Here is a 9,823-nt window from a genome sequence, read left to right as displayed (position 1 = left end):
CTAACTCAGTGTTCTCTTCTCTATCTCAGTGTTCTCTTCTCTAACTCAGTGTTCTCCTCTGTGTTCTCCTCTCTAACTCAGTGTTCTCTTCTCTATCTCAGTGTTCTCTTCTCTATCTCAGTGTTCTCTTCTCTGACTCAGTGTTCTCCTCTCAGTGTTCTCTTCTCTATCTCAGTGTTCTCTTCTCTAACTCAGTGTTCTCTTCTCTAACTCAGTGTTCTCTTCTCTAACTCAGTGTTCTCTTCTCTATCAGTGTTCTCTTCTCAAACTCAGTGTTCTCTTCTCTAACTCACTGTTCTCTTCTCAAATTCAGTGTTCTCTTCTCTATCAGTGTTCTCTTCTCTATCAGTGTTCTCTTCTCTAACTCAGTGTTCTCTTCTCTAACTCAGTGTTCTCTTCTCTAACTCAGTGTTCTCTTCTCTAACTCAGTGTTCTCTTCTCAAACTCAGTGTTCTCTTCTCTATCAGTGTTCTCTTCTCAAACTCAGTGTTCTCTTCTCTAACTCACTGTTCTCTTCTCAAATTCAGTGTTCTCTTCTCTATCAGTGTTCTCTTCTCTAACTCAGTGTTCTCTTCTCTATCAGTGTTCTCTTCTCTAACTCAGTGTTCTCTTCTCTAACTCAGTGTTCTCTTCTCAAACTCAGTGTTCTCTTCTCTATCAGTGTTCTCTTCTCTAACTCAGTGTTCTCTTCTCTAACTCAGTGTTCTCTTCTCTAACTCAGTGTTCTCTTCTCTAACTCAGTGTTCTCTTCTCTAACTCAGTGTTCTCTTCTCTAACTCAGTGTTCTCCTCTCAGTGCTCCCTTATTTGCAATGGTGTTTGTTCTTCACTGGTTGCTCTTTTCTTGTGGCAACTGGTCACAAATCTTGCAGCTGTGATGGCACACTGTGGTATTTCACCCAGTAGATAAGGGAGTTTATCAACATTGGATTTTTTTTCAATTTTTTTGTGGATCTGTGTAATCTGAGGGAAATATTTGTCTCTAATATGGTCATACATTTGGCAGGAGGTTAGGAAGTGCAGCTCAGTTTCCACCTCATTTTGTGGGCAGTGTGCTCATAACCTGTTTTCTCTTGAGAGCCAGGTCTGCCTACGGCGGCCTTTCTCAATAGCAAGGCTATGCACACTGAGTCTGTACATAGTCAAAGCTTTCCTTAAGTTTGGGTCAGTCACAGTGGTCAGGTATTCTGCCACTGTGTACTCTCTGTTGATCTCTCTCCTGTGTGTTATGTGAGTGTCCAGCTGATATGTATGTGACAACTCTAATAATACACACTCTGCTAACATCACATACCCTGTGCCATATCTCACTGCTCTCTAGTACCCTACAGGGATTTGTCTGAAAGGATTAACACACACAGATATGTTGTGATGGAGGGATTACATACACACACCCTGATGTCCTGCCCAGGGTCCATTTAATAGGAGAAAGAACAAGCTGTAATCTGAGAAAATCCATTCAGAGAGAGATTACCGTCTAATCTGAGATAGGACTACCTGCCATCTCTGTCAATCCTCCCTCTACCTCCATCTCTCTCTCTCCCTCCCCCATCTCTCTCCCCCCCCCTCTCTCTCTCTCCCTCCCCCATCTCTCTCCCCTCTCTCTCCCCCTCTGTCTCTCCCCCTGTCTCCCCCCCTCTCTCTCTCTCTCTCTCGCTCACTCTCTCAAACCGTACCAATCCTGTTTATTTAATCTTCCCCTAGTTGTAATTTGGGATGACCATGTGTTACCCTGTTTTAGGGTCAGACCATGATGCCCAGTAGTGGGTTTGAACGCGGGTCTCCTGTCTGATACTAGACTGTGTTAGCCCGCTGAACTATAGCCTTATAGGCATTAGCTGCTCAGGGAACCAATGAAAGCCTTCAGTACTCAGGCCTCATTATTTTATGCATCACCTCTTTCTCTCTTTCTTTCTTTCTTTCTTTCTTTCCCTCCCTCCCGCCTCTCCCTCCTTCCTGCCCTCCCTCCCTCCTTCTCTCCTCCCTCTCTCCATCCCTCCCTCCCTCCTTCTCTCCTCCCCCTCTCCCTCCCTCCCCTCTCTCCCCCTCCCCTCTTCCTCCCCTCTCTCCCTCTCTCAACCTCCCCTCTTCCTCCCCTCTCCCTCCCTCCCTCTCTCTCCCTCCCTCTCCTCCCTCCCTCCCCTCTCTCTCCTCTCTCCACCTCCCTCTTCCTCCCCTCTCCCTCCCTCCCCTCTCCCTCCCCTCTTCCTCCCCTCTCTCAACCTCCCCTCTTCCTCCCCTCTCCCTCCCCTCTCTCTCCCCTCTCTCAACCTCCCCTCTTCCTCCCCTCTCCCTCCCCCTCTCCCTCCCTCCCCTCTCTCTCCCTCCCTCTCCCTCCCTCCCTCCCTCCCTCCCTCCCTCCCTCCCTCTCCCTCCTCCCTCCCTCCCTCCCTCCCCTCCCTCCCTCCCTCTCCCTCCCTCTCCCTCCCTCCCCCTCTCTCCCCCTCCCCTCTTCCTCCCCTCTCTCTCCCTCTCTCCTCCCCTCTCCTCCCTCCCTCTCTCTCCCTCCCCTCTCCCTCCCTCCCTCCTCTCTCTCTCCTCTCTCCCCTCCCCTCTTCCCCCTCTCCCTCCCTCCCCTCTCCCTCCCCTCCCTCCCTCTCTAACCTCCCTCTTCTCCCCTCTCCCTCCCTCTCTCTCCCCTCTCTCAACCTCCCCCTCTTCCTCCCCTCTCCCTCCCCTCTCCCTCCCTCCCCTCTCTCTCCCTCCCTCCCTCCCTCCCCCCTCTCCCTCCCTCCCTCCCTCTCCCTCCCTCCCCTCTCTCTCCCTCCCTCCCCTCCCTCCCTCCCTCCCTCCCTCCCTCCCTCCCTCCCCTCTCCCTCCCTCCCACAGTGTGTTCTATTTTCCTTGTATTTAATCCAATAGAATGATTTGATTTTGAAGAGCTTCATTGTATAATCTCCACAGGGAGTCCTTATGCTGAACAGCAATACACACACACACACACAAACACGCATGCACACACACGCTCACACACACGGAAGGACACACACACGCTCAAAAGCAACCAACCTCTTCAGAGTCTATTGTTTAAAATTGAAACCCTACCTCTTTAAGGAGTACCTGGGATAGTATAAAAGTAATCCTTCTAGAAGAAAATAATAAAAATCATTGTAAAGTGGTTGTCCCACTGGCTATCATAAGGTGAACGCACCAATTTGTAAGTCGCTCTGGATAAGAGCGTCTGCTAAATGACGTAAATGTAATGCAAATGTTTAAATTGGAGTGGATGTGTGCATTTGTGTACAAGTGTAACGTGGACGTGTTTAACTATACTTGACCTGAAGTCCCCACAAGAATAGCAAACAAACCAGAATGTGACCAACTGGGGACATTTTGTTGGTCCCCACAAGGTCAAATGCTATTTCTAGGGGGTTTAGGGTTAAGATTAGAATTAGTGTTAGGTTTAGAATTAGGTTTAGGGTTAGGGGTTAGGAGCTAGGGTTAGGTTTAGGGTTAGAGTTAAGGTTAGGTTTTTGGGTTAAGGTTAGGGTACGGGTTAGGGTTAGGTCTAGGGCTAGGGGTTAGGGTATGGATTAGGGTTAGGTGTTAGGGGTTAGGGAAAATAGGATTTTGAATGGGACTGAATTGTGTGTCCCCACTATCAGTTACCAGACATGGTGTACCAGGTGGTTGTTACTAGTCCCCAGGTCCTCTACCACTATCAGTTACCAGACATGGTGTACCAGGTGGTTGTTACTAGTCCCCAGGTCCTCTACCACTATCAGTTACCAGACATGGTGTACCAGGTGGTTGTTACTAGTCCCCAGGTCCTCTACCACTATCAGTTACCAGACATGGTGTACCAGGTGGTTGTTACTAGTCCCCAGGTCCTCTACCACTACCAGTTACCAGACATGGTGTACCAGGTGGTTGTTACTAGTCCCCAGGTCCTCTACCACTACCAGTTACCAGACATGGTGTACCAGGTGGTTGTTACTAGTCCCCAGGTCCTCTACCACTACCAGTTACCAGACATGGTCTACCAGGTGGTTGTTACTAGTCCCCAGGTCCTCTACCACTATCAGTTACCAGACATGGTGTACCAGGTGGTTGTTACTAGTCCCCAGGTCCTCTACCACTATCAGTTACCAGACATGGTGTACCAGGTGGTTGTTACTAGTCCCCAGGTCCTCTACCACTATCAGTTACCAGACATGGTGTACCAGGTGGTTGTTACTAGTCCCCAGGTCCTCTACCACTATCAGTTACCAGACATGGTGTACCAGGTGGTTGTTACTAGTCCCCAGGTCCTCTACCACTATCAGATACCAGACATGGATGTTTTAGTGCCCCTCAATGAGTTTAAAACTCTGATGGCAGACTGATGCCAGACTGATGCCAGACTGATGCCAGACTGATGCCAGACTGTTCAGCAGGAGTGTAAATGTTTCCTGTAGGCTGGATCGTGTTCTTGTTATGCTGATTGTATTGTATGTTTTTAAAAACATTTTTTATGTTGTATTGATTGCTGCTGCCGCCTTGGCCAGGTCTCCCTTTCAAAAGGGAATCTGACACAATGGGCCTTTTCCTGGTTAAATTAAGGTTCAATAAAAATACACCAGCAGGTGCAGAAACAAACCTGGAAAAAGAAGAGATTCTTTATTTTCTCCTCTCTCTTTCTCTCACCTCTTCCTCCTCTTCCTTCCCTTCTCTCCCCCTCTCTCTTTCTTCCCTTCTCTTCCTCTCTGTCTCTTACTCTCTGTCTCTTCCTCTCTGTCTCTTCCTCTCTGTTCTGTGTGTCAGAGCTGTTCAACTACCGACCAGTTAGATTCTGTTCTGTGTGTCAGGGCTCTCTCTCTCTCCTACCCCCTCTCTTTCTCTTTCTCTCTCTCTCTCTCTCTCTCTCTCTCTCTCTCTCTCTCTCTCTCTCTCTCTCTCTCTCTCTCTCTCTCTCTCTCTCTCTCTCTCTCTCTCTCTCTCTCTCTCTCTCTCTCTCTCTCTCTCTCTCTCTCTCTCTCTTCTACCCCCTCTCTTTCTATTTATCTCTCTCTCTCTCTCTTCTACCCCCTCTCTTTCTATTTATCTCTCTCTCTCTTTCTCCATCTCTCTCTGTCCTACTCTCTCCTACCCCCCCTCTCTCTCTCTCCTACCCCCTCTCTTTCTCTCTTTCTCTCTCTCTCTCTCTCTCTCTCTCTCTCTCTCTCTCTCTCTCTCTCTCTCTCTCTCTCTCTCTCTCTCTCTCTCTCTCTCTCTCTCTCTCTCTCTCTCTCTGTCCTACTCTCTCCTACCCCCCCCTCTCTCTCTCTCTCTTCTCTCTCCTCTCTCTCCTACCCCCTCTTTCTCTCTCTCTCCTCTCTCTTTCTCTCTTCTCTCTCTCCTACCCCCTCTCTCTCTCTCTCTCTGTCTCTCTCTCTCCTCTCTACCTCTCTCTCTCTCTCTCTCTCTCTCTCTCTCTGTCTCTCTCTCTCTACCTCTCTCTCTCTCTCTCTCCCCTACGCCTCCCCCTCTCTCTCTCTCTTTCTCTCTCTCTCTCTCGCTCTCTCTCTCTCCTACCCCCCCCTCTCTCTCTCTGTCTGTCTCTCTCTCTCCTACCCCCCCTCTCTCCTCTCTGTTTCTCTCTGATCCTCTGCTTTCATTTCTATCCTCTAATTGTTCTGAAGATCTGTTCTGCCATGATAGGCTCTGACACACACACACACACACAATCCCACACACGGACACACACACATGCGCACGCCCCACACTCTTTCTCTCCCACCGTAGACACACATGCTCAGACATAGACACTCCCAGTCTTTCTATCATGTCGTCTAGTTCAAATTATTCAGCTGCTACAGAGACTAGAGTGAGAGACGCTGAGTGAACTAAGTTCACAGACAAAGAACAGAAAGAAGAACACTAAGAAGAACAGAAACATACAGTTGAAGTCGGAGGTTTACATACACCTTAGCCAAATACATTTCAACTCAGTTTTTCACAATTCCTGACATTTAATCCTAGTAAAAATTCCCTGTCTAAGGTCAGTTAGGATCACCACTTTATTTTAAGAATGTGAAATGTCAGAATAATAGTAGAGAGAATGATTTATTTCAGCTTTTATTTCTTTCATCACATTCCCAGTGGGTCAGAAGTTTACATACACTCAATTAGTATTTGGTAGCATTGTCTTTAAATTGTTTAACTTGGGTCAAACGTTTCGGGTAGCCTTCCACAAGCTTCTGTTAAGTTGCGTCAATTCAAATCTGGTATTAGGAACAAAAAGAGGTCAATATACGTCTTCTAAAATAGACTAGTATTTTAATTAATGCAAAACCTTCAATGGTAAATATGATGTTCGTATATACGGGTCCACTGAAATACCACGCAGGGCACTCAGAGAACTGATCCATTGTTCTACGTTCTTCTTCAAATACTCTGACAGAGATAGTTCCTGCTCCCTGCTGGCCAATCAGAGTAGAGACTGAGCGTGGTTTAGACTTACTCAGCCTATCGTTGGCGCACAGGCTGGTCCCAGTGCTGGTCCCCTTGGTGCTTCACTGTTGCACACTGTTGCCAGGCATAAGTTGTTATCTGCAGCTGGTCCAGAGAGTCGGCACTTTTTGCCGTACACATCCTTGAGCGCGGTTTAACAAAGAGGCAGTGTTCGTGTATGTGAGACACAAGTTCTTATCTCATCCTCCCCCCTAACGTTCCTCACATGAATCACAGCTTGTTATGTGAAACAATTTATATCAGTACAGTACAAACCTATTATGTTTAATCATTAATGCATTCTTTCTAAGCTAGGCATCACATCTAGTTATAAGAAAATAATTTCCCACACTTCCCACAATAAGTTGGGTGAATTTTGGCCCATTCTTCCTGACAGAGCTGGTGTAACTGAGTCAGGTTTGTAGGCCTCCTTGCTCGCACACAAACTTTTTATGTTCTGCCCACACATTTTCTATAGGATTGAGGTAAGGGCTTTGTGATGGCTACTCCAATACCTTGACTTTGTTGTCCTTAAGCCATTTTGCCACAACTTTGGAAGTATGCTTGGGGTCATTGTCCATTTGGAAGACCCATTTGCGACCAAGCTTTAACTTCCTGTCCACATAATTTTCCTTCCTCATGATGCAATCTATTTTGTGAAGTGCACCAGTCCCTCCTGCAGCAAAGCACCCCCACAGCATGATGCTGCCAACCCGTGCTTCACGGTTGGGATGGTGTTCTTCGGCTTGCAAGCCACCCCCTTTTTCCTCCAAACATAACGATGGTCATTATGGCCAAACAATTCTATTTTTGTTTCATCAGACCAGAGGACATTTCTCCAAAAAGTAAGATCTTTGTCCCCATGTGCAGTTGCAAACCTTAGTCAGGCTTTTTTATGGCGGTTTTGGAGCAGTGGCTTCTTCCTTGCTGAGCGGCCTTTCAGGTTATGTCGATATAGGACTCGTTTGACTGTGGATATAGATACTTTTGTACCTGTTTCCTCCAGCATCTTCACAAGGTCCTTTGCTGTTGTTCTGGGATTGATTTGTACTTTTCGCACCAAAGTACGTTAATCTCTAGGAGACAGAACGCGTCTCCTTCCTGAGTGGTATGACGGCTGCATGGTCCCATTGTGTTTATACTTGCGTACTATTGTTTGTACAGATGAACGTGGTACCTTCAGGCGTTTGGAAATTGCTCCCAAGGATGAACAATGGAATTGTGATACAGTGAATTATAGGTGAAATAATCTGTCTGTAAACAATTGTTGGAAAAATTACGTGTCATGCACAATGTAGATGTCCTAACCGACTTGCCATAACTATAGTTTGTTAAAAATAAATGTGTGGAGTGGTTGAAAAACAAGTTTTAATGACTGCAACCTAAGTGTATGTAAACTTCCGACTTCAACTGTATATACCTTATGTGGCACAGCGGTCTAAGGCACTGCATCTCAGTGCTTGAGGCGTCACTACAGACCCCCTGGTTCGATTCCAGGCTGTATCACAACCGGCCGTGATTGGGAGTCCCATAGGGCGGCGCACAACTTGCCCAGCGTCGTCCGGGTTTGGCCGGTGTAGGCCGTCATTGTAAATAAGAATTTGTTCTTAACTGACTTGCCTAGTTTAATAAAGGTAAAATAAAAATAAATAAATGGATGGACAAAATGATGAGAGACAGAGAGAAAGAGAGAGGTAGAGTTGTTAGGCAATCTACTGTCTGTCTCTGATGCATTGATCAGTTCTGTCCCATACTGTCTTAGTCAACTATCAATCAATCAGACACACACACACACACACACACACACACACACACACACAGGTAGGTGTTGTGTCGCTTTTCATTGAGAGACAATTGTGATTTGCTGTTGTTTTCAGTTGAAACTCGTGTGTTGAAGAAAACCCAGTAACATTGAAATTCTCTCCTCTCTCTCCCTCTTCCCTCTCTCCGCCCCCCTCTTTCTCTCTCTCCCCTCCCCCCTCTTTCTCTCTCTCCGCCTCCCCCCTCTTTCTCTCTCTCTCCATCCCCCCTCTTTCTCTCTCTCTCCCCCCCTTTCTTTCTCTCCCCCTCTTTCTCTCTCCCCCCCTCCCCCCTCTTTCTCGTTCTCTCTCTCCCCCTCCCCCTTTTTCTCTCTCTCTCTCTCTCTCCCCCTCTTTCTCTCTCTCCCCCTCTCTCCCCCTCCCCCCTTTCTCTCTCTCTCCCCCCTCTTTCTCTCTCTCTCTCCCCCCTCTTTCTCTCTCTCTCCCCCTTTATCTCTCTCTCCCCCCTCTTTCTCTCTCTCTCTCCCCCCCTTTCTCTCTCTCTCCCCCCTCTTTCTCTCTTTCTCCCCCCCTTGATCTCTCTCCCCCCTCTTTCTCCCTCTCGCCCCCTTTCTCTCTCTCTCTCCCTCCTCTTTCTCTCTCTCTCTCCCCCTCTTTCTCCCTCTCTCTCCCCCCTCTTTCTCTCTCTCCCCCTCTTTCTCCCTCTCTCTCCCTCCCTCTTTCTCCCTCTACCCCCCTCTTTCTCTCTCTCTCCCCCCTCTTTCTCCCCCCCCTTTCTCTCTCCCTCCCCCCTCTTTCTCTCTCTCTCAGACCCTGATGATCTGGTTGAGCCCGTGGCTCCGGTGATTGTGATTGGTCCGAAGAATACGTCTGTCGTAGCAGGGAGGGAAGCTACACTGGAGTGTATTGCTAACGCCAGGTAACACACACACACACACAACAGACCTGGCCTCAGCCCTGTCAGTGAGGCTTTAAACCTGTTGGTCTCAACACACACAACAGACCTGGTCTCAGCCCCTAACCTCCCTCTCTCTTCAGCACTCCTAATCTCTCCTCCCCTCTTTCTCTCTCCCTCCCCTCCACTCCTCCCTCCCTTCCCTCCCCTCTGTCTCTCTCCCTCCCCCTCTCTCTCCCTCCCTCCTCTCCGCTCCTCCCTCCTCTCTCTCTCTCTCCCCCCTCCACTCTCCCCCCCCTCTCCCTCCTCTCCTCTCTTCCCCTCCACCTCTCCTCTCCTCCCCTCCACCTCTCCTCTCCTCCTCTCCTCTCCTCCTCCTCTCCTCCAACTCTCCTCTCTCTCCTCTCCTCCCCTCCACTTCCACCTCTCCTCCACCTCCCCTCCACCTCTCCTCCCCTCCTCCTCTCCTCCACCTCCTCTCCCCTCCTCCTCCCCTCCACCTCTCCTCCCCTCCTCTCCTCCACCTCCACCTCCCTCCTCCTCCTCTCCACCTCTCCTCCCCTCCCCTCCACCTCTCCTCTCCTCCCCTCCTCCTCTCCTCCACCTCCCCTCCACCTCCCCTCCTCCTCCTCTCCTCCACCTCCCCTCCCTCCTCCTCTCCTCCACCTCTCCTCCCCTCCTCCTCTCCTCCTCTCTCTCCTCCATCTCTCCTCTCCTCCATCTCTTCTCCCCTCCATCTCTCCTCTCCTCCATCTCTC

At 48.9% G+C, this 9,823-nt stretch overlaps 1 protein-coding gene across 1 annotated transcript in view; it reads left to right on the top strand.

The window, feature by feature from the left end:
- Nucleotides 1-8,076: 8,076 nt before the first annotated feature.
- The window catches only part of LOC123489185 (protein sidekick-1-like), a gene marked incomplete at its 3' end in the record, with an annotated part of 29,589 nt that continues 27,842 nt past the window's right edge, over nucleotides 8,077-9,823 (top strand). Inside the window, exons 1-2 of the mRNA XM_045219840.1 lie at nucleotides 8,077-8,104; nucleotides 8,981-9,089. Coding sequence (XP_045075775.1) covers nucleotides 8,077-8,104; nucleotides 8,981-9,089 — 137 coding nt within the window. The remainder of the gene's footprint in view (nucleotides 8,105-8,980; nucleotides 9,090-9,823) is intronic.

The sequence above is a fragment of the Coregonus clupeaformis genome, unplaced genomic scaffold, assembly GCF_020615455.1.
Source record: "Coregonus clupeaformis isolate EN_2021a unplaced genomic scaffold, ASM2061545v1 scaf2818, whole genome shotgun sequence".
NCBI lineage: Eukaryota > Metazoa > Chordata > Actinopteri > Salmoniformes > Salmonidae > Coregonus > Coregonus clupeaformis.
The sequence above is the reverse complement of the archived record's forward strand: the minus strand, read 5'-3'. Positions and strand labels throughout refer to the sequence as shown.